Source organism: Anser anser (genome assembly GCF_964211835.1).
Source record: "Anser anser genome assembly, chromosome: 20".
NCBI classification, from domain to species: Eukaryota; Metazoa; Chordata; class Aves; order Anseriformes; family Anatidae; genus Anser; species Anser anser.
Window position 1 is genome coordinate 7,957,627 of NC_139741.1, and position 24,911 is coordinate 7,982,537.

A 24,911-nucleotide genomic window follows, 5' to 3' on the forward strand; every position below is an offset into this window, starting at 1 on the left:
CCACAGGATTTGTTCAGAGGGGCACTGCTGGCTGAGAACTCCCCACGCCCTGGGAACAGCCGCGTGAGTATGGAGGAGAACAGCAGCCAGAAGGGGCGAGTACAAGAGGGGCTGAGGAAACCACGGCTCTATACAATTAACTCAAGTACATGCTTTTAGCACAGCGCTTACAGCTGTCAGAGGGACAGCACAAGCCTTCTGCACAAGCCTCAGGACAAAAGCATTTAATGTCAGGCAAAACAAATCGCACGCACCCAGAACCCGACAGGATAACAACAGGAGCATATGTCCTGAAATTACGAAAACCAAAACTTCTCATTAAGATGCAACGAGGAAAGGAACTGGTCCAACCACAGGGGAAGAAGGAAGCGGCATTTCGCACACTGACAACGCGTAACAGAGCAAGGAGGGACACGGATACTAACAAATTCAGAACACAGTTACCGCTTCCTGAAACAGAGCTCAGCTATCGGGGACTCCAGGGCCTTTCTGCACATTAAAAGCATTTTTCTGCCTTGCCAATGAAATCCAAATAAATCAAGTATTTATTTATACACACTATGCTTTAGCTGTTTTGTAGCTTGTATACATGTGCCCCTCTGGCCTTCTCCCATCACCGAGTTCCATTTGGGAAAAAACAAAGCTGTTTCTGCCAGGCTTTTCATTAAGCGGGTGCTGCCGACACGCATGCAGATTTCCTTTTTGAAACAGCCCAAAACCGCTGGGGTCTCTTGCGCCTTTGTTCTACCTGGTCCCTGGAATAAACTGCTCAGGAACAAATATCCCTCACAGGTCACACAAATCTGGCAATCGTGCTGCCGCTGCTGCTTCGGAGAAGCCTTGCCTTGAGCTGAGACTCACCAGACAGACCTCGTTACAGCCTCGTGGCAGAGCCACGGGCAGCAGAGGGAGGCGTAAAGGCTGCTCCCACCCTTCAGAGCATAACAGAGGGCTGCGCACTGGTGGGGGAAAACACCATATTTCCAGGTTCGTTTCCTCGGCTGAACTATCAGGGGCCTGTTAGAAAAGGAAGGAATGGGGGAATTACAGGCAGTGAGAACCTTCCCCAGGGCTCTCTGTTCCTGTACTGCAGCCATCACCTGGGCTGGCCAGGACTGACAGCCCCCGACAAAAACACATCTTTCCCTCGGGTCCCGGGAACAGCCTTCCACGGTCCTCACCAGAGCACAGTAACAGCGACAGAGAAATGCAACTCACGGACTCTTCCCTTGAGCAGAACCACCAAACGAAATGGCCAAACCCCACAGACACTCGCGGTCTGACATGAACGCAGATTTCTTTCATTTCTTTACCCTTCACTTCCCGTAACTAGCATCACTTTCCTACAAATGCACCTCACGGGTGTTTGGTTTCTACGCTGGCATAGAAGCAGGGGAAACAGAACAGGAGCAGAGTAAATCATGGTATGCATTTAGAATATATAACTCAGGACTCAGTGTAGATATAATAGCACAGTGACTACGAGAGAAAGACAGACAGACAGACCTACCCTGAGATTTCTCTTTGCAAGCCAGAAGTCCGCAAGAGCAGCCTCCAGAACGCAAGCAGGCTTCAGACCAAGTGACGAAAGGCCCCATCATGGCTTACAGAGATTATAAATGACCCTTTATATTATATACAGATGCTAGCAAGAAAGGTTTAGGACTTTTACTGGCATGCATCCAGGATGGCAGAGAATATATTACTGCTTATTCAAAGAGAATATTCCAACCAAGCAAACTAAATGATCCAAACAGCAGCTCATTTAGGGCTGGGGCTGCTGGATCTCACGCAAGCTCATCACCAACCTATTTAGCACAATGCCCTGCAGTGCCTCATGGAATTGGTCTTCCACTGCTCTGCTTGGAGAGGAGAGTCTCACAGTTGCTCTGATTTCCCCAGTCATTTCCAAATGGACACCCTCCTTTCACAGCCTATTTAATCCTTGGAAGACTTTCACAGACAATTGAAGATCTGCAGATCGTGGCCTGTGAGCTACCAATTTAGAAAGTTTCAGTCCAGGACTAGACCAATATCTCATGTCTTGATCACAGCTGACAACATGCTGCTCCGGAGGGAACACAAGCACTGATGCCAGCAAATATCCAACCATATTTGCTGTAGAGGTTCAGGATGTTACTGTAGCTGTTTCAGGGTAACTACAGAAATGTATTCAGTGGCTTGTGTTAATTGAGGCTACTCTGGAAATTTCTATTCTGAGCTTAACTAGACACTCAGGAGGTGCTGGAAGGGAGTTGCCCACTCTCTGCTGGCTCAGCAGAACCAGTGACACATGGCTTCAGGTACGCGGACACCAAAGAGGCAGGAAAGGCCAGCCTCCCAGGAAGAAAGGCCAACCTCCCAGGGCACCCACGAAGCAGGCTGGAAGGCTCCCCCAGGGCCACTGGACTCGCACCGGGGGCTTGAGTTGCGCTTTGCTTCTGTGGGCAGACGCCGAGGAGGAAGCTGTGTTCTGCAACCCAGCAGCTTTCTGAACCCTTTGCCCCCTCTCAGCAGAAGCCTCATTTGGATGCCCAGTTCTTCCCCCAGAGACTCTAATCCTACAGCACAAGAGAAAAGGGACTGCAGGAGGTGGAGCAGCATAAGGTAACAAATAAGCTAAAATACAGAAGCTCCTGAAGAGCCATATACTCACATATCAAAGCTTAACTCCAGACTAGCATGACTGAATTAGCTTAGAGCACTCATTTTACGGACAGGAAGCCACCAGACAGCAAGCCTCCTCCTCCCCCATCTGGCCATCTGGATTTGCACAGCGCTGTTTGCTAAGGCCACCACCCGAAGGATGCAGAAGGGATGCCCCCACCCTCTCGCCCACTGTAAATGCTTAAAGATTTGCACTACAGCAAGCTGACAGCCCCATCCCCAAAAGCAACGTCTGTTTCTTCCCCAGCGCAAGCCGCTGGCTTTGATCCAATCTCCTCGGACTCCTGGGGGTCCCCAGAAGGCCTTCCAAGGGGCTTGCGAAAGAAAAGCCAGCGCGTTGTTCAGAGGCTTTGTTTCACTGGACAGGCGAGCACAAGCTGAACGATGTCAGGAACCACCAGGCTGAACTGATCGGGACTCAGCAAGTAGCCTGTTTAATCAAGAGCATGCAGCTCGAAAATGAAAGCATCTACATTCTTGCTTAATCACTTGACAGTTTGGCTCCGCACACAGCTGACTTGTTGCTGTGCCCCGTTAGGGACAGACCTACAGCAGACAGCGATGCCACACACGGGACCTGCTGGCTGACGCAGTCACTGGAGGGAAGGACAGGGTTACAGCTCCCAAAAACCATGGCCCCGTGGCACAGCGCGCTCCGAGCAGCACGATGTGCTGCGCTTTCAGCGCAGAGTGCTCAGACTCCAAACAAAGCCCCTTACACTGTTGTAGAGCTAACAAAGATGGAGATTTAATGCTTTTTTTAGTACTTCCGATAAAAACACATTCCGCAGAGTGCCACACAAAACCTCAGATCACCAAGCCTTAACCAGCCAAGAAGAAAGCGAAGCATTTCTGGGAAAATAAATATCTTCCTATGCACAATTATTTCATCGGCACCTGCTGCATGTGTTTGGGCATGAATCGGCCCTCCCTGTTTCCAATAAATACTATAGATGCCTCTCAACAAGTTTGGCATTTCTGATGCTTGTGATTTGCCCTACAGCTCTGTGCTGTGTAAACAACTGCACTGAATTATCTTTTTGTTTCCATAAGGATAGCACACTGTGTGTTATACTTAGCAGAGATCAACATTTAGGGCACAGAAAACAGTAGGAGTGTTTTGATAGCTAGATAGATTTCCCCAAGTTTCCTCATAACATTTTTCACTGGAGCTATCAGTTTCCTTGCAATCATGGAGAGGAATTTCAATAAAATCAGAAGGTCACTGGCTTTCACTGGGAAAAAGTTGCCGTTCTGACTCGATGAAAGCAAACCGTGCCCTTTTCTCTGTGTAAATAGTACAGCATCCTCCCTTGCCAGAAGGACAATCCGTATGTTGTGTGCTGGAGCCCATCGTTAGGAGGGGTTTGTTAGTTATATACTCCGCCGAGGCCAGGAGCTTAGGTTGCCCCGTGCGTGCCAAGAAAGCTAAGATTCAAAGGCTGCCAGGCTCTCTCTGTGGCATCTCTTCCTGAACCATCCAGTTTTGCATAACCACATTATTCCTTTCTTACTCACAAATACACGCCTCCCTCAACACGCTTTGGTTCCCATCAGGATCACGTTGAGCAGCTAGCCCAGTGTCCTGTGACCAGATCACTCCTTGCTGCTGTGATGTAGCTAAAAAGGAGACAATCCCATCGCAAACCTCTGGAAAGCTCAGATAAAAATCAAGCTGGGTTTAAGCCATCTCCTGTTCTCAGCCATATCTAAGCTCTCCCTGGATAACTAGCTTTGGGGATCCAAGGCTGTCATTCATCTTGCCATCCAGAGAAAAGCCAGCTGCAGAATTCAGCTGTGGGCACCAGTCTCCATGAAATGAGGATGTTAAGAGTCAAGGAACTGATTCAGGTCTGCAGACTGATGGACCACTGCTAAGAAATCCACAAAAGACCACCTGGCAGGCGTGGCAGGGGCTGCACACAAGCATATAATGGCAAGGTTTAGTTCCAAGCAGAGTCTGCTCTTCCATTACAAAGTTTCCAGGGGTCTGCAAATCAGAAGACATGACAAGCCACAGTAATCTCGTTGTCAATATTGATGTTTTACGCATGCCTTACTCCCACTGAGCGCTTCAGGCATTAATAGAGGTTACCCTGACTCCTGTGAAAAAAGGAGAAGATTTTTATAACAGCCCATTCATTTTGGGAAACGAATAAAACTGGAGGATTGCTAGCGTTTCTGGAGCCAGACAGCAGCAGCCATTTGAAGTAGCATAGAGCCAGAGACTCGAACAGGAATAAGAGAAGTTCCAGGTCTCCCACTCCGCTGCATCGGTCAGACAAAGACTGGAAGGAGCTCCAATCTTTCTGCCCCCAAGTAAGTCTGAAAAAGAGACTATAAAAATCAGTTCTGCCTAGCAGAGTCAGATTGGACAATTTATCTAGGTACCTCCCAATAGCATAACCCTTCCCCAGGGGCCAATATGTTCTGTGCTTAGAGCACTTCAAATACTCAGTTGCCAATAACAGTCTTAAGTTCTCCCACACAAAGTGGATTATCAGAGACTGCTGGAGGGAGCTCAGTCCTAGAGGAATCTTTACCTTAGGAGGAAAACGCAATTCAGTCTGCACAACAGCTTTAATCTTCAGCAAGTCCTGCAGCCAAGCGCATTTAACTGTGCTTTCCTTCCTTTGTTGTGTGCATGGTTGACCTTCCAAACAGCATTACCTCGAGGGCTGAACTCGCTTCAATTCATAGGAAAGCGCACCAAGTTTTGCCTTATCCTTCTGCAGCCATTGAAGTTACAGGGGCTGAGGGAAAAACCTCTCCCTGCCGGAATTACTGAAAGCCTAGAAACTGAATAGCCAAATAGCACAGAGCCGTGGGTGCAACTCTGTTTTGAAACAGTGAGAGAACCCAGCTCCGCCAAGCAACACGCAGCTTCCTCAGCCATGAGGCCATCCCTCTCCTCTTCCAGTCCCACCTCGTTCAGCAGGCACCGTCCAGCTGCTGTAACAAAGCGCGGCTCAGAAGGCGATAGCACTCCTGTTACACATGCTGCATTCATTCGTGCAGTGCATCCGCCCTCTCCACCAGCACTCATACAGATTATAATTGACACAGATGGGGACTTGGAAAGGGTTGAGCAGGAAGTATGAGAAATAAAGCTGGGTCTCATAGACTCTGATCAATACCCACACTTCTGTGCCTATGCATGTCTACGGGCACATACAAGGAAAGGGCTCAAGGAGGATTTCTCTAGCATGAAGTCCCTGTGCATTATATCCACCACCCAGCTCCTCTCCAATTGCTAGTGGCACGTTCTGCCTGAATCAAACAAATATGGTTGACCCGAAACATAATTATCCTCATCATGAAAATGAAAGAGGTTAGCCCATGACTGCGCACTCAGAAATAAAAGGGGGGTTCACTCCTTTGAAGCGCTTTGCTTTTACAGGCATTCTTTATGCTCTTGGCTGTTTTGCTGCTCCCTCCCCCAGGCTTATCACAATCGACGAGAAGACAGTAGTTTCCAGTGCTCACAGAGGGAGGGAAGAGGAAACGTACAGAAATATCTGTGGAATCTGTCTTTGTTAAATTAGACTGACTCGATGGAATTTGGCATTTGATATCCATGCAGCGTGGAAATCATACACAATTACAACCTAGTATGTCACTTTAGCAACATAAAAGCTCCTTCAAACAGAGCTTTTGAAAAGAAGAACCTGAGCCTAAACATTTTTGCGCAGCTGGATAACACAGCTGTAGACAGGTCTCCTGCCTTCCAACACACCCAGTACTGGTCCAGTCATTCCTAGAAAGCTTAACTTCAACTCTCCATCCAGGGCTAAGGGAAAAAAAATCCATAAGACATTGATTACAGGTACAAAGCTGGCAAGTAAAATACCAAATACTTGTGTGAAATATACCTGTGTTCATAAAGAGCACATTTGCCATTTGTCTGTGTGCCCTCCTCTGAAAATCTGATCCAGAACTGCTAATGCTGAAGACAGCAGCCCTGATCTTCATTACAGTGTAAAACCAGTTTTTTATCCAAGTCAGTACCTCTAAATTGCACCAAGAAATTCATTCAGAATTAAACATCAACTTTGAAGCAGCAGGAGATGGAAGGAGTGCGAGTGACAATGCAGGACAGACGTATGCCAGCTTGCCCTTAAAATCTTTGGAGAGAGAAAAACATGAAGAAAACCAGCATAAGGAGTCAGCAACCCTGTAACAATGTCCCATGCTTTATGAATGCTCCTGTTGTGGCTACAGAGCCTCCTCCACCACCCATAAAGCTCCAACCCCTTGCTACGTTACATCACAACAAAACAATACTTTGCACAATGTGCATCCACCAAAAAGGCTAGATCGGTCTCTTGCATTTGCGGGCTGAACTAGCTGGTTTTCAGTGTCTCCTCCAAACCAAGTACTTCCCCGTGGAGGGCACACACACATCTGCATGCCTCAGCAGCTAGTCCATGTGGATTGAGGAGGGTCTGCTCCTGAATCTATTTTTTTTGCTTATATAGCTCCAAGCAGGCAACAGCACATCTTTGTCCCTCAAATTCAGCCTTCTGTTGCCAAACTCACAGCACTTACCAGCAGCAATGAAAGCCACATGCATGACAGGAACACAGGGACTCTGCCTAGACGAAGCAGTGTTTTTCATTAGCATTATACTGGCACCAAAAACCGCAAATTACAGCGAGAACAAAAGGCAATGTCAAAAGGAGAGCACCGAGTGTATCAGAGGAGAAAAAAATAAGGTGGTACAAACAAGTTGTTGCTCCGTATCAACTGCATGATGTTCATCTGCACATTTAACGTGCACGTTCCAGGTTCTTCTTGGGGCTGAACAGTAGAGATACAGCTATCATCGAGGAAAAATATACTCTTTTGAGAGCTAAAGAGAAAACCATGTTGAAGGAGACCCCACAAAGAAAGCATGCTTTTTCTCTTTAAGGGGATACAGATTTGTTTCCCTGAGCTGTTTCTATACTCAGAGGACCGTCCTGTGAACTCCCAGCACGACTGGCCCAAAAAAGCACTGAAAGGCAGAGCAGAGCATGAGCTTCAGACTCACGGGTGTTAGGATGCAACTGGAAGCGTCTATACGGACAATTGTGTCAGGTAAACAGAGCCCAAAGCATTTCTAGCAGCACTTCCTCCACCTGCCATCCCTCCTCCTCTTTGCCTGTGCTGTTACAACCACTTCACTCAATCTAGGTCTCCAATTTGTTCAGCAACAAACAAATCGTTCTGTGGGCCCTCGTACACAAGGGCAGACCTTCCTAGAAGAGCAGTTTGTTGTGTGTCTGCCCATCACTGTGGGGAACTAGGTTTAATGAACCAAGGGAGCCTCTCCCAGACTAGCATGAAGTCGCACTGAGCATGCAGGCTCAGCTTTATTCCTCACCGCTTCTGTTTCAGGTGGCTGCCATACAAGGAGCCAGACACAACATCCTCATTGGAAGGGCCAAAGAAACAGCACCAGCCACAGCCTTTCCTTCAATGCAAATTATAAGAAAACGCTACAACTCCCTAATGTTTCCTGTGGTGGAGGAGGGAGTTAGCAGTAAGACAGTCTAGACAACTCCATCTACTCATACTGCTTGAAGACCAACAACCCTGCTTCCCCTTTGATTTGCCAGCTCAGTCACTCCAGTCTAGGCAAGCTACTGAAGTTCAGGTGCCCATCAGCCAGCATTTGCATTAGACCTGAGACAGGGCTACTGCTGGTGCCTCAGGAAAGTTTTTGGGGGGCAGCTGTACCCAACTAACGTGCCTGCACTCCAAGAACTAAACCCTTTTCTCCAGTAACTGCTCTATGGATAAGCCAGGTCATTCTAATGGATGGGGGAGGTGAAGCCAGGGGGGCTTTTGCTTGCCCAGCTCAGAGCCCCCTGAGCTGAGCCAGGCGAGGCCCCACTTTGGAGAAGCAAAGCCTCACAAACACTCTCTGGCTGGGCATTCACAGCGTTAATCAGTCTGAAAAACAAAACCCAAAGCCTGTGTGTTAATTTGCTATTTAAATTGAAAATTTTTTCTTCCATGGCTGCCATGTCTGGCACAAGGCTGTCCTGGGCGTTACTACAATAAAAAATAATTTGGAAAATAATCCTATTGTTCCACTCACACCCAGGGGAGTTTCATGTGTAGGGAAGTAGGAACATCAAAACTGAGATCTGCTGCGTGATCAGAGAGCTGAGCTTGCCCTTTACAACAGTTCATTTTGATTCCAGTGTGTGCTGGGGAGCAATTCGCCAGCGAGCTGGGGCTGGAGGATGTCTCAATGGCTTTACAGTTACTGATTCCTACTCGCACAGCCGAAAGCTTTCAGAAGTCATCTCTAGCGCAGCGAAGTAGCAATACTCTAGCTCAGTGAAGTAGCAATTCCCTTTGCAAGCATGCATCCGCCCCTACGGGCAGTTAGGTGACCCTGTCCTTCCCTCCACTCATTCCCAGTACCCATCTAAACGGGCAATGAGCTGCCCTAAAATAAACCCAGGTGCCAGTCACGAACACTTTCTCCATGCAAAGCAGAAATCGCGCCCAGTGCTCCACCTGACCGCGGATGGGGTACTTACAGGCACACGATATGCGGCGACGGCAGCAGCCTCTGCTCACCTTGTGCCAGACTCCCCCTCTTACACTTGGCCAGCTGCGTTGGTCCGGCACCGTAAAAAGTAACTGCGGCGCATTTGCTGCAGCTCAGCTCTTCCGTGCACAGTAGTCCCAAATCCCTCCTAGCGAGGGCTCTGCATTGCCTCAGCGGGTTTTAAACTCCCTCTTAACCAGATGGTGCATGGTTAAATCACACAGCCCGCTGCACGTAGATGTCTACAGACAGACTGTACGAAGGCATCTAGAAATAAAGTGCTTTAATATATTTTCAGTTAAGAAGGATCTTCTACCTTTGACACATCTTGCTAAGTCTTTACAGGTTTTTGAAGTAGGCTCCATATCTCGTTTCCAGCCAAGAATAATTATTAGTTCTTTTTTGTGCAACCAGGTTTGTTCACTAGAAAAAAAGTCTTAAAAAAAAGTCCTTCTCTCGTGAACAGAAACACTAACACCTTTCCCTGTTATTAAAAAATTCTTGAGCAATCTAAGAAACCGCTTCAGTGCCTCAGCACTTTGGAAACCTCTATTTGGAAGGGAGATGGTCTTGAGGGAGGAGATCTACATTTCGGTATCCAGGTGGAAAATGGGTTTGATTTGGCCAAGTAATAACAGACGAAAAAAATCCTATAGCCTGTGCACGCACAGTAGATTCCTTCTGAATGATAACAGTGCCTTAAGCATTCCCCAGGACGAACGCAGGAAAGGGGATGTGGAGAAAGTGGCCCCGAGGCAGAGCGAGGTGACAGCAGGAGCCCTGCAGGAGACACACACAGGGTTGGGCAGGGAAAAGCCCTGCCTGCTCTGTGGGGAACTGCAGGAGTGGCAAACTCCATTAGATGGGGGCTGTAGGGTTTTGTTGATGTTGAAGGTTAGAGTTACCTGCCAACGCAGAGAGGCAGGACAAGCTAGCTGTCTTCTCCAAGGCAAGGGAAAACCCCACAGTGTACTTTTAACCAGGAACTGGGAAGGGTGTGGAGTGAGGCATGCAAAGGACGCGTGCTCCTAAAGCAAAGGCCTCACAGGCTGCTGGGACTGGAAGCATCTGGAGCTACTGGTGAGAGAAGTGAGAGAAGCGAGAGAAGCCTCGCCCTGCAGCAGCTGACATGGGATGCGCACACATCCCACTTTAGACTCACACTATCCAAAACTTAGGATCGACTCAAGGCAAAGCCAGAGAAGACAGCCCACCTTCCTCCCCCTCCACGCAGAACTCTGCAGAAGGAGACATTTGGTGACACAAAGGTGTGGAAGATGATTTGAATAAAACAGTTATGACCTGAATTTGATTGATGGGCCACAGGTATTTCATGTTTTTACCTTTTTTTCCCCTCATCATTTGGGAAGAACAGCATCCTGCTGCTTTACTTACTGCAGGCAGACCAGAAAACCCATGAAGGGCACACGACTGCTCAGCAACTGCCCAGCCTACAGCTTATTGTTGTGCCAGAGTGCACACGCGAGCAGCCTTTGCACAACACAGCTGAAGTTTGCTCATGCTTTTTCTCCCTCACGCACACATACATGGCTGATTTACTTTACACCTCTCAGTGCAGCTCGGGGGAACTATTTACATGTGGCATTCCAGTAAAGGAGGACAACACACATCCTGTAGCCGAAAAAAAAAAATGGGATGAATTTGGATTGAGAGCACTCCCGCATGTACAAGTCAAAAAGGTTGGTTGAACCCAAGAGCATGGAACAGGGCGAGATGGCAGGACAACTGTTGAGCCATTTCCTCTTGCAGTCAACGTGTCTGTGGAAACACTTCAATTTTTCAGTCATTACTGGCAATATCTGAGCCTCAAATTCTGTGGGCTGTGTGCAACTCCAGACAAATGCCTTTGTTTAAAAACACACAAAAAAAATACAACGGAGCTCATGGTGGCATCCTGCAAAGCGAGCCTTCCCTCCTTAAGACACAGAGATGCTTACATGCAGATCAGTAACCCAGGCATGAGCAGCACAAGGTGCCTCCCTGACTCCACCAAGAGACAAGGTGAAGCACCCTTTACAAACCCATCTAGTTTTTAGCAGCGTCCAGCTCAAGAGCCAAGTTGCCACAATCATATCCCATCACATCAACTTCCCCACCGCTTCCCCCTCTTCCCACCCGCCACAGACACAGCTCCATCCTCACCTTCCCAGACATCAAGCAGCGACTCCTCCAAAAGGTACCTGGGCGCTGGAAGTTTGTTTGCAGTAAAGTTGTATGGTGGTTTCTAGAAGCTGCTTCGAAAATCTCCTAGTTCAGATGCCTTTAACCACTTGGCAGGGGCTGACAAACAATTAGAGCTTGATTGTTTCAAAGGACATTACCCAAGAAGATGAACGTGCTGCTGCAGTCCTTGCAATAAATTTCCAATGGCTTTGGTTGCAGAGGTTTTGAAAGGGTTTTAGCAGACTTTCAGTTACACTATCAGGACTCAAGCATTTTTCTGGTGCTTGGCAAAACAGGATCTTATTATTTCTGCAACACGCACTCAAAGCTTATCCGCAGGCCTACAGACTAATTCCTACAACTTCGTAATCCAAAATTTTTGTATCATTTGTGATATACATTAGCGACTTCCAGTAACAGCGGCCCAAGAGACAGCATTTTACTATGCGATAGTTCAAACCATTTGGCTCCGTGCTGCAGCCCGAAATACACTGCAGGGAGGCTATATATTTTGCTGCAGGTTATGCTGATTTACAACAGCTCTAGGCCAAGTGCTGCAGCATCCTACAGAGCCAATTTGCCTCTTTTGCTCTCGTATGTAAGAGGCAGCACGGGACCAGAGAAAGCTTGCAGCATCACAGCCCAGACCTGCCTTTGCCCAAAGACCGGTGCTGCTTGGTAACACCAGCTGCCACAGGGCTTTCATCGCATGCCCAAGGGTCACTGCTGCTTCCATGGATGCGTAATTAATTCAGCCTCCAAAGCTCTCGCTGGAGAAGGGGAGAGGAAGCACCACAGCCTGTGCCACTGCTGCTCACTCTGGCCCCACTCAGCACCTCCCTCCCCAGCCCCTAAACTAACCTCTTCTCAGTGTAAGCCAGGCACAGACCAACTCCCAAAGACTAATTTCAGTCATCTGGGCTCCGAGAGGTGCATTAAACAAGGAGCATGACGACCTCCATTCTGTAAGAGTGGAAGTTTACACAAGTGCCAAGTATTATCATGGATAGATTTTATTATAAACTTCTACATGCATTCACATACAATACATTGGATTTTGCAGCTTTCCATGTAAGATCTAACCACACCCTCATGAAGTACTCCCCAGAGCCTTCCTTTACATGAAGGGAAATATTACTATTCCCTTTTTATTCAGGGGAAAGAAAAAAGAAAGAGGAAACGTACAAGTCTCAGTTCCCAGACTCTGTGCTGCTCTATAGAATACACTGAGCATTAAAGGGAATGGTCTTTTTCTTGGGAAACAGGGTTGAAAACAAAGCCTTATGAATCAGCCAGCTGATAATTAAAAGCAACTAAATCCAGATCACTTTAAGCTGCACATGAGAATCTGGACTCCTCAGATGCTGAATTCCTCTGCCGACCAGAAAAGCCAGGGTCACTTGCCCAGCTGGTCACCATTGTTCTGTCCAATAAAGTTCTGGCAGGAATGCATGTTTAACAAAATACAGAGATTAGGCATAACAAAGAATGCGGCTCCCCCCTCTCTGTTTAGGTTAGTTGGGTTTGCCATGTTGAAATACTGAGGCTTACACATATCAGATTTTCTCTGTCCTGTACTGCTAGTGCCAGTGACAGACACAAGCTGACAGCCCAGTCCTCAGGATCGACACTATTTTAGCTTCAAGTTCATTAAAAGCAACATAAAAAGCTTGCCTCAAAGCTGTAATGACCGTTAAATCAGTGTTCTCTTGGGGCTGTAAAGTACTAAAAAAGAAAAGCTCTCAGTACCTCCAACATGCCAGAAACAGCAAGTTAGACCAAGCCGAAGAATCAAGGGGCCAGATTTCGAGTACCTTGCAACAGGGCAGCTCACCTTCAAATTGCTCAGATTTCCTACAAGAAACCTAGCACCCAGTAGGTAAATACAGCATCAGGAAGGCAACGATCTTCCTAACGTCTGACTCAGCTCCTGACAGTTCAAAACCAGGATCTTTTGCTCTATCTACAACCAGGCATGCAAGATTAGTCAGATGCCAAAACGTCACAAAACCAAGTCATACAGGTAATCTTACAGAGATCTTCAGAAATCTTGTAAGGCTTGTAGGGACGCAGCTTTTACCAAGTCAGACACCACGTACAAGGCAGCTCTGGCACCTCACAGGGCCAGCAATTTCTCCACTCAAAGACAAGTAATATCATACAGAAATTTGAGATCCATAAGTAGATTTTCAAAGGATATAGCCCTTGGAGAACTGTGTGCAAGAAGGCTAGAAATAGCCTGGTTGCACCTTAGCTATCTGGAGCTACCAAGGATTTCTGAGCTCCCGTGCAGGGTGGGTATGACAGCTTGCACTGCACAAAGTGCAGTTTATAGGTAGGAAGCATCTAAGAGCCTGTTACGACGGCAGTCTCTCCTCCCTTTCTGCCTTCCTAAAAAGCTGGAAAATTTTCTGTGAGAGCCACACATTAAACTGGAACGGGTATGGCTGAGATATGGAGCTGCCAACAGCCAGATTCAGGTTTTTCTTCTAGGAGAGCCTTTTTAGTCATCCTAGCACAGTACCAGAAATCACATTTTAGCTGGTGTCCCTTTCACTGCCACCTGAAAATGAAAACAACCCTAAGTTTGTACAAGGTAACAGTGATGAGATGAACAGCCAAACGGCACACACCGAGCAGGGTGGTAAAAACCAGACCAGGGAAACAAAAGAGAATCGGGCCAGAAGAAAGACCGGAAGCCAAGCAACCTGAGGCAAGAGGAAGAGAAGTGGCATCAGATGGAAAAGCCTTTTCCTGTAGAGCAGATGAGCGGCGTTTCCCTCGTGTTGGAAGGGAACGTTCACGCGAACCCCTTTACACACAGAGGCGCGCTGGAGAGCTGCTGGTAGAGCTGTCACCCATTGCTGCCTCAAATAAGGATTCAAAAAAGCTCCCTGTGCTCTACTGTGTTTACAGCAATAATGAGAGCCTGGAGGAAGGGGTTAGGAACATCTGAGTTTAATAAGGGCTGAGCAGCACACAGCAAAGAGAAACGTCTGCCCTTCCGTTCAGGGCTACCACACCCCACCAAGCTCCGCAGCACCCCGCCAATGGGAGGCTCGGCGCAGAGACGTTATGTCATCCCGGCAGCCGCAGCAGCCCATCTGCCCCAAGCCTTTTCGTGATGAGAAGAAGCATTTTGAACCAAGCTGAGAGCTCCCAGCACCACTCTTTTGAAGGGCTAAATAAGCACAGTCCTGTGGGTGAAGAGCAGATGGAGACTGACCCCAGGCACAAGAGAAACCAAGAAGAGAAGGGAAGTTTTTGTGCCTTAACCGAGCAACTCCATCTCACGAGGTCATCGCAACATGGCAAAATGGAGATCTAGCTCATTTAGCACCCACACTGCTGCTGCTTCTTAGTCCTAAAGAGCTCCAACACCCCAACAGGTCAGCAGCATCCTGCTCTGTATGAGAAACTGCAATAGAAGACCAGTCATTCAGTACGCAGCTTCTACGGTCATATTTGCTGCACCCCCTTTGTCACAGCCTGTCTCCAGAAACGTCCTCCTATGAAGCAGGTATCTTTCATAAAATGCCTTTGTGTCCGGTGCCTCTATGTGATACTCTTTTCCCACCTCATGTATATGAGGTTTTTTGCTTGATTTGTTTTTTTAACCTCTTTTCAAGTATTACGTTGCAAAGCAGAAAGCAGGAATCAAGAGTATTGTCCATCTGCAGAGTCAAGAACAATTTACTCAGTAGACCTTGGTTACAGGACCGTGTCCATGGGGATATTTCCCTACCCCATGACTTCACTACGCTGGCGTTTCTGAGATGCTCTGCGCAAACACGTGCCTGTATCTAGTGCAAGTACTGCAAGGAATATCACTTCCATCCAGTTCCTAGGGGCAGAAAAAGTTGGAAGCAATTAAAAGGACATCTGACTCCATAACCTGATGTCAAGATTGGACATGAACAGATGCATTTCTAGGCAGTGGTACCTCGCATTACAGTTGAAGTTAATGTTTTGACAAATGACTTACTTGCTCAGCGCAAAGTTGTATAGCCGAGTACCGACAGCCCCAATCGGCTCTCGCAGGACAGACAGGAGACATGCGGCACAGAGGTAATGGGAAGAGTCCTACATGAAAGAAGCTCACAGATACCTTCTCTTCTCAGCTTCAAAGAGGTTTCGAGATCAGCTGCTATAATTGTAAGAGGCAGATTCTCTTTTCCAGATAAACCACACAGATATGAAAGAGTAGACTGATGGGTCCCAAACGCTATGTGTTAGGAAGCTGCCTTCCGCTTTCATCTCAACAGCATCCACACCGCGGGCCTCTGTGTGAAAGCCATTTCTAAACAAATAGGAGAGGTTTCTCCTTTGCCAGAGCTACGATTTCCCTGCTTTGGGAGCTGAAAATAAGCCTTAAACCTGAAATTGTATATTTTTGAGAGGAAGGATAAGGGAGGCAATTATTTTCAAATAGCCAGGCCTAAGTGTTACAAGAAATGCTTTCACCCAAGCACACTCTTTACATATCCATCTGTTCATTTCCAAAAGGAGAAAGTTAAAGACATCCAAAAAAAGCCAAAACATCTCAACCAGATTATTCCACGTAATAAACCGCAAGTTAACAAATAATTGTATCTTCCTAAAAAGGAAATAAGGAACAAAACCCATACGAACCAATATCACCTTCCCCTCCTTTGTTCCTTTCTGTAACACTACCTAAGGTCTCTAGTTCAGATCAGTGCCACTTTGTGCACAAATACACTGAGAAGGAACTTTAATATTGTTCAATTACATGAAAAGTTGAAAATTTGCAAGACAATAACCCAATTAGTAACATTTCATTATTTAATTTTTGCAGCTATAACCCTTAATAGAATCTCTGCGATAGCTTTGGCACAGGCTAGCTTTAAGCTCAAAGCCTCAAAATAAACATTACGCTTCAGTGAAAGCAAATTTAAGCACTGCCTACATCTAATTAAAAGCCAATTGAGAGCTTTGAGCGTATTGCAGAAATGAGGTCCAATGAATTTTAACACCACACTACAGGAGAGGTAGCCTACACTTTACAAAACAATGTTTCCAGACGTGCTAGGTCTAAAGCAAGAAAGCTTGAGTAGCTAACCCATTATTCTAACTCTGTAGGCCTAAAGCACTCGATGGTTTCAGTGCTTCGTTATTTTTAAAGACATTCTTATTTTTTCCTCTTTATCAAGGCACAGCCCAATAACGTAAAACAAAGACGTGAGCTAGGATCCAAGATTCAAGAACCCCAAGCAAGGCTGTTAAGTTTCTAACCTGACGTGTTTCAGCTAGGATTTTAGTGCACTAACAAGCTCAGCTTTGAGAAACTGAACAAATAGGAGTTATTGAAAGAGACGCGTTTGTTAATTTATCCGAGGGGAACACAAGTTCACTGCCACCCATTGCTTTGCCTCTCTGCTGCCTTTTCCTTCCTCGAGCTGGAAAATGAAGCATACATGAGAGGAAATGATTCACACAAGCATCTGGAAAGGCAAGACAGTAGGAGATTTCCTAAATGAATACAATTTACTGCAGTAACTGCAGTCACGTCTGGTATTTCAAAGCCATTCCAGTGTTGCTAAGTCCTTACACTTCCATCAGCTTCGCTGTTTTAATTGCATTGCAAAGCTCCAGCACTGAACCCCACACGTCAGATGAAGATCAGATGGCAGCAGAGTCCAGGAAACAAACACCGGATGGTTCAAGGGTTTGGTGATGAGCTCAGGACCTTCTGACCTCTTGGTTACCTGGGTAGGGCACTTCAAAGGGGAATTAGTGCTGAGGACTCAGCATGACACAAATCCCAGTTTGTTTGCTTGACATCCCCACACAGTTCACAGCAAACCATAGAAAACCAGCGACCCCAGGCAATGAATGGTGATGGAGGGAATGACTCAGAAAGCAAGATTCTCTCAGAAAAGGAAAAAAAAACACAGTTCTCCAATATGTATACTCCACACCCACTTAAGAGCCACAAGAGGTTCAGAATGTGGGGCTGAAATTAGGTTCAAACAACCTTTCTCTGGGAAAGAGAGAATTAACAGAGAGCCATCAGGAAAACTCCAGAGATAGTGTCCTCAAAGTGCTGAGAGAGTCTACATAAATCAGGATACTCATTTATAGGCCACCTTTTAATGTCAAGAACAGGCTTCTGCCGCAGGAAGAGACCCGCACTTACTTGAAAGCACTAAAACCTCACCTAAGAGGCTGCATTTCGTTACGTTACAGCTTAGTTGTGCACAGTCCTTCAGATAGGGCTGGGGAGGGCCAACTCCATTCCTAGCAAACGTGCAGTTGTAGGACCACATACAACACTGGCAGATATTTTGAAAAGAGCAGACCTATGGCAGGTCCACCCAAACACCGTGACCTTGAAAGCCAGCCATTCAAGTGTCCTGTTAGGAGACTGCCCGATTCAATGGGAATTTCAAACAAAATAGCCAGGCTGCTACACTATACAAGGCCAACAAACACTGCTGCTCGGATTTCAGGCATTAGTATTTGTGCATCCCCTACATAACTTGACAGCAATTCAAGCACGTGCCAAGTTAGACTGCAAACATCTTAACTAATAACTAAGACCTGACATTAAATCCAACCAGAACGTGGTTTTTTTCTAAAAAAAAAAAAAAAAAAGAGACAAGCAAGCAATGTTTCCACCAGAACATTTTCATAATTCCATTCTGAAGGATGTGCATAATGCTTTCTGCTTCCCCCTCCAAATATCCCCTACACACACCAGAGACTTCATGCTGCTCAGGGCCTCAGAAAAAGCATCCAGCAGTCCTCAGAGCCTTGGGAGCCCATCTCCAAGACGGCCTGCAGCCTGGATACCAAGGCCTACATCAGCTCTCAAGCTTGGAATGGTTTCCTACAAAGACAGGATTTTCCAGCAAAACTGCTGTTGTTTGTTTTTTTCCCTTGGAGAGATACAACCTTTTTGACAAGTCAATTTTTTTAAAAAGTGACCACAGATTGCCAAACAGCTCAATTATGTCTTCGCTTGCTGATCAAGGACAGAAAGACAACTGCAGGAACAGGGAGGGTCTCACATCAGATGTCAGCTGCAGAGCATCACATCAGTACGTGCTGCGGGTACCAAACCGGGAGCTGCAGCAGTACCGTTCGGTGCTCTGGCCTGTCTGCGCTTGGCTGAGAGCATCCAGGAGGCACGGCAGAAGTCACTGCACAAGGCACGCACTGGGAGGTTTGCCGAAAGTAAGTCTGCAGAAAGGAGGTGAGAATGGCTGCTGTTGCCTAATGGCAGTCAGGTGCCGTAAGGTCACCTGTTTGGATAGCAAAGGGGGCAGTGAACCGTGCAAACAGCAGCTTGTACCAGCCAGACTCAGTCCCCTGAAAAAAAGTCTTCACATCCACATAGATCGATGTCAAATTTTAGAGCAAAAAGCCTCGTCCTTCATCCAGCACCACATTCGATCCAGACGAGCACAACCACCCCGACCTGAAGCTGTGCCCTGCAGGAGGCTCCCCACGAAGGTCCAGCTCTGTGGCTGGGTACAGCTTTCCCACACGGACTTTCCCAGCAGAAAGTGAAGCTGTTAGACATTTGCCAACAACAAAACTCCACCACTCAATGGGAAATTCAAGCACACAAAGATTGCTTCAACGTGTGATATTTGACTAAGTACTCCAATTTTTTATTTCAAAACATCCACCAGTGATTTTTCCCTCCCTCCAATTTATTTCCCCCTCTGCTTTAAACCAGAACGGGAGATACTTGCGTGGCAAAGTTCCACTGGACAAAAAAAAAAAAAAGAAAAAAAAAACTAACAGATTTCCCAACATCATTGTTTAAATTAGCCTTAGATGGCTTTATACAGCCCTTTACAGACTTGGAGAGGGATGTGTTCCCCCGGCAAAGGGTCGGCTATCCAAACAACTGAGGCCTGGGAAAATGATGCAGGAGTGTGAATTGGGGAAGGCCTTTGGTGAGCAGCGACACAGTCCTCGCTCATGTAAGCGTGGTAGCTCTGAACAAAGATCTGCAGGCTAATAGATATGTAAGACAAATGACATGTGGTTCTCATTGCAGCTCATGCTCGGGGAAGGGGGTACCTTGGAACGGATCCAGCTGGGATAGGTTTATCCCATTACTCTCCTATAATTTTCTGCTGTTTCAAACCCTTTGACAGTTACTGTAGTTCAACATCACACCCCCTACAGACTGAGGCCTGTTTGACAGGCCAGCAAACAAAACCACCCCCACTTGGAGAAGAAATATGCACCATATGTGAGGGCTGTGCGAGGCTAGCACCCACTCTTGTGCTCGTGACACGGCGATCGATGCAAATCGCCGCGCAGGAGCCCCAACCCGGTGCCTAGCCCAAAAAGCCAGGGCCAACAAACCTCAACCTCAGCCCTCCTGCACGGCAGCAGGACTCGTGCACACCGGCTATTAACGAGGGGAGGGGGAAGGGGGAGAGACAGGATGGACGAGCCCTGAATATTAAATTCCCAAGTTCCCATTTAAGGGAACTGCAGGAAAAAAACAGTGAAATTCAAGAACAACTGGAATCAGGTTAAGCCGCTCTCCCGCTTCATACAGTGCGGCTCATTCATGTGAACAGCTGTTTCACCTCTAGAGAAATACCCAGAGAAAACAGAGGGGAGGGGGAGAAGACTAAATTGTTTGCTCTACTGAAGCAGCAAGATACAGTAAATCAAGGCTGATTTATATTGTCTACGAGAAACCGGCTGGGGAAGGGGAGGGGAGAGAAGCGTGAGCTTTGGTTTTAAACAGCTATTTGAGAGCTGGGGCTCTGGAGGACAGCTCTGTAATTAAGCTCTTTCCTTTGTTGAGCTGACCAAGTTCTTGCAGCCGAGGGCTAGCGCAGTTCCCTCTGCCGGCACCCACCGTGGCAGGGGGCTGCGGGGACGCGCTGCCCACCGCCCCCCATCCCTCCCCGGCGGAGGGGCAGGCAGGAGGGGAGCTTTTGGCCAAAACTCACCTCTCGTTCACCGCTGCTGCCCCGTGCCCCGGCAGGTAGGGAGCCTCCCCACGCAGCCAGGATGGAGCAGAGCAGCCCGGCTCCCCCCAAACCCCTCCCTTCCTACTCACCGGCGACTGGCGAAGCCGCTGCCCGGCGAGCCGGAGCTCTGCTCGGGGTAGTTGTGCTGCAGGCTGGACGCCGGGAATTGATAGAGGAAGCCCGTTCCCAGCGCGCATCCGTGCAGGCAGCAGCACCAGGACAAGAAGAGAGCGAACTGCATTTTTGCACCGCCGGGGGGGCTCCTCCTGCTCTCCCCGCTCTGCTCCTGGAGGGCCCGGGGGAAGCCCCGCTCCCTGCCCCAGCCCGGCCGAGCCCGGCGGCTGCTGCCCGCGCAGGGTCCGGGGCTGCTCGGGGCGCCCAGGGCGCACTCCCAGCCCCCGGCTGCCTTTTCAAATTTGGCGAGGTTGGCCCCATTCCGTCAAAGGGGGCGTGGGGCTTCGGCGTTAACCCTTGGCAGGCCTCGCAGCACAGCCCGCTGCCGAGGGGAGGCACCGGCAGCGCCCCGGGTAGCCGGGCACAGGCAGCGCCTGCCCGGGCCCGAGGCCAAACCGCTGCCCCGAGCTTCCCCGGCTCACCCCGAGCCCCTTCTGGGGAACCCCCGGCACTTGGGTGCCTGAAGAAAGCCGCCCCAACAGAGCCAGGCTGGTGCCTGCTGCCACAGCAGGGCAACAGAGTTACACAGGTGATGTGCGAAACATAAAATCCTAGGGTCATCAGGGTTAGAAAAGAGCTCCAAGATCCTCTGGTCCAACCGTCCCCTACCACCCATGTCACCCACCAAACCACGTCCCCAAGCACCACGTCCAACCTTCCCTTGAACACCCCCAGGGACGGTGACTCCACCACCTCCCCGGGCAAACCGTCCCGATGCCTGACCGCTCTTTCTGAGCAGAAATGTCTCCTCATTTCCAACCTGAACCTCCCCTGGCACAACTTGAGGCCATTCCCTTGTGTCCTATCAGTGGTTATCTGCAAGAAGAGGCCGACCCCCAGCTCCCCACACCTTCCTTTCAGGCAGTTGCAGGGAGCAATAAGGCCTCCCCTGAGCCTCCCCTTCTCCAGACTAAACACCCCCAGTTCCCAAATAGGTATTTTGGTCCCACGGAGATAATATGAAAACGGCTGGGCTCATCCCCTCCCTGGGTGAGCACCTACCCCTTCCCCCACAGTGCCCACCTCCAGAGCCTGCACAGAGATAAATAGCCCCTGGCTGGAGCCTGTAACCAGACAAGTTTAGACTGCAAATGAGGCACCAGGTTTTTAAACAGCCGCTGTCATTAATCACTAGAGCAAATCACACAAAAAGGAAGGGGTAAAGCTGCAGGGCAGCTCAGCGCAGCCTCCCTGGGCTTACCCCACAGCTGCCCTCAGGGCATCCCAGCCCCAGAGCAGAGGACGGATCAGCACACTCTGGGCTCAAAGAGAGCTCAATGGGTCCGGTCCAGCAGTTTCTGAGCAGGCTTGGCAGCTCAGCGCAACCACCGTTTATTTGCAAATTCCCCCAGTGATTGGGGCTGGGACATAACAGGACCCTCTGTCCCCAGCCCTGGCTCAGAACCTTTCCCTACTTCACCTTTCCACAACAGAACCTTTCCCTACTTCAGTTCCCCTCAGCAAGGAAAACTTCTCTTCCCTTCCACTCTTAAAAAAAAAAAAAAAAAAAGGAGAAACCAAGTCACACAGCTCCCAGCAACTTGCCCAAGGGCATTCAGCCACTCTGAGCCATTTTGCTCAGAGCCAGCCCACAGGAAACTTGCAGGGCAGTGAAAAAGGAACCTTAACCTCTGATCTCCCCTCTCAGTAGGGGAGCAAACTGCTCCCAAACTCACCTTTCTCCTAAGAGCCCACTCAGGAACTGCTGCATTTCCAGGACACTACACAACTCCGAGACTCCTCTACTCGTTCAGCAGGGTGATCATCCTCATCTGTGAGTGACCGTCCTCAGCTGCAGGCACACAGCCATCCTGGGGGCAGCTGTGCCAAGCCCCCACTCCAGCAGGTTACCTCAGCTCCAGGCCGTGTGCTGAGGGCCTGTTTCATCCTCTTGTCCCAAACACGCTCAGTTTGCTGCCCTGACGGGCTGGGATCAATCATTTATCAGGATTTAGCTGAATAGCACCAGTGGCTTTGTGACCCATTCTCCTGGCTTGGGTTAGACCCTTCGAAAGCTGTTAGCAGTCTTCATGTTTTAACTGTCCAAGAAGGTTTTATTTCTGGTTGCGTGCAAAATTTGCCGCTTCAGCCTTCACTGACTTTGCAAGACCCTAGGAGGAGATATTAAACACAGGTGATTAGATAAGATATGATTCTGGCAAATCGTTAGAGACATCTGTAGGAAGGTAACACTCTTCCTATTTCATGAACTGAGACACTGGAGACCAGAGGTCAAATGACTTTGCTGAAGGCTGCAAAGAGCAAAAGACAGCGCCGGAAATAGAGCTCAGATCTCCAGGCTCCCATTACTCGTGCCCTCTCCCTAACGCACACTTGCCTCTATTTTGCATGGCTGATTTAAGATGAAAATGAAGAATTAACTTCCAAGCTGTTCTTGGAAAAAGAGAAGAAAGGGTGATATTGTCTACTGTAAGGGGAGAATTAAAGATGACATTTCATTTTTAGTCCTTTGGATATGCATAATATAATCAAACACGATAGCAGTAATAAATGGATATTTTTTCTCCCCGCGGTGCTTATGAGTGCAACATATTCTAACAATTTCTCAAAACTACGTTGATAAATTGGAAACGCAGTGATGGAGGTAACAAAGACAGCCAACAAAAACATAATTCATTCAATTTATCAGAGGGACTAGTTTTGAGAAGAGAACCCTTAAAATATGAACGGCCCTATTCTTACAAACCAGACATACTATATTTCAAAAGATAAAGCTACACTTTTTAGGCCTGTGCATAAGCATGTTAATTAAAGATTTGCCTAGACAATCAGGGCTAAATAAATTACTTGGAAGTATTTCACCAACTCAGTTCAAGATAGAAGGGGCAGGGATGCATGCTGGAAAGCCAAAATGGATGGAAGCATAGGAGGAAATGGAAAGAGGCAAAGGCCAGGTTTTCAAAAAGCGGTCCCTGGAGGGCCTTCCTCTTGCACGCTGCTCACTTTCTATGCAGGAGACAGTCTTGAACCGTTGTGTCAGAGAACTAATCTATTGGACATGTGTGGGCACATGAGGTTTCACATGGTCTGGAGCATTTTTCAGCTCCTTAGTCCATTTGGCATACCTGGGACATAAAACATCACAAAATGTTCTGTGAAAACATGTATAATCTCTTTAAAGATATACACCACATGCAAGCCAGACAACAAATGAAGTGGGGACAATAAAAGGAACACTCAGTGTTTAGTCTGATTTTTGTTCAGTTTAGAATGAAAAAGCAGTGGAATGATACAGCAAAAGAGGGATTTATTTTCTACAAGGTCTTAAGGTGGCTTAAAAAGGTAGCAAAGCACTGTCCTACCTGGAAGAGCAAAGTCCGGCCCAGAACTGTAATGTCATCTCAACTGTTCAGCATCATTCACAGTATTGCAAAAGTCAATAACAAGCTGAAAAAAAGAGTTAGATTGTTGTTAGAGAACAAAAGAATCATGGCAAATAAATTTTGAGGCCCATCCCTTGCATTTTGTGAGTGCACTTTTCGTGTGTATACTACGATGAGACCAAAGCAAAAGCAGCTTTGTTCTACTTGATAAAACCTGGTGAAGTTTTACAGTTATGAAGTGTCCTTTTGATGTTAGAAAGAAGTCAGCGATTAAGACCATCTAAACCCAAATATAATTTGGATAAAACCCTTGCAGCTTCCTAAGGAAGCTAGATTATTTCCTTGTGATCTAACAAAGCAATCAAGGAACCTTGGAAAATCAAAAGAGATGGGTAAGAGCTTAGTGAAAGTAAGAGTTAAAGATATCTATTATAAGTTAAATTATGAGATTACTAAGTTTATTGTAAAATGTCTATTACTAAGCCATCAAACCAAACCTGAACCAAACTGAAAATCTAGAGGACTGTGTATTTTTTCTAAGCTAGGAGGAAGCCAGTGTGTTTTTTTCTTGAATCTGACCTGGAATAAATCAATCAAAATGCAATAGAACTGAAAAAAGTCACACAAGCAGTTTGGCATATGGTAAATGTAATATACAGTGGTATTGTATGAAGCACAAGAATTGATCCAAAAGTCATGACTTTGGCAAAATTAATTGACCTCAGAGAAGAATTTTGCCTGAGTGAAGCACTTGTGTGGGTATTATAGAGCAATATAGTGGATAAAATAACTCCGATTGAAACATAATTCAGCAGATGGAAAATTATGATTTAAAAGATCAGTGAGACAAAGACACGTTGGAGTGGATTTACACATATTCTGAGCATTATTGTATCCTGGGATGAATAAATTATATGACCTTTGATGTCAGGCAAAAATTCCCCCAACTGGCCATGCAGTGACGGTCTGATCGGCACGTGCACAAGGACTCTGACACACCCTTCATGTACCGGATTCACCAAGAAA

At 47.5% G+C, this 24,911-nt stretch overlaps 1 protein-coding gene across 12 annotated transcripts in view; it reads right to left on the reverse strand.

The window, feature by feature from the left end:
- The window catches only part of COL26A1 (collagen type XXVI alpha 1 chain), a 188,406-nt gene that overhangs the window by 153,190 nt on the left and 10,305 nt on the right, over positions 1–24,911 (reverse strand). For 7 of the 12 annotated variants that reach the window (XM_083806191.1, XM_083806201.1, XM_083806200.1 and 4 more), the window contains 2 exons: positions 23,865–23,949; positions 22,218–22,652 (listed from right to left, as the gene is read on the reverse strand). In XM_083806191.1, the coding sequence (XP_083662317.1) occupies positions 22,218–22,252 (35 nt within the window). In that variant the 5' untranslated portion in view covers positions 22,253–22,652; positions 23,865–23,949. Of the gene's footprint in view, positions 1–20,456; positions 21,333–22,217; positions 22,653–23,864; positions 23,950–24,911 lie in introns of those variants that run through there. The other 5 variants (XM_083806195.1, XM_083806190.1, XM_083806197.1 and 2 more) reach the window with 3 other exon arrangements.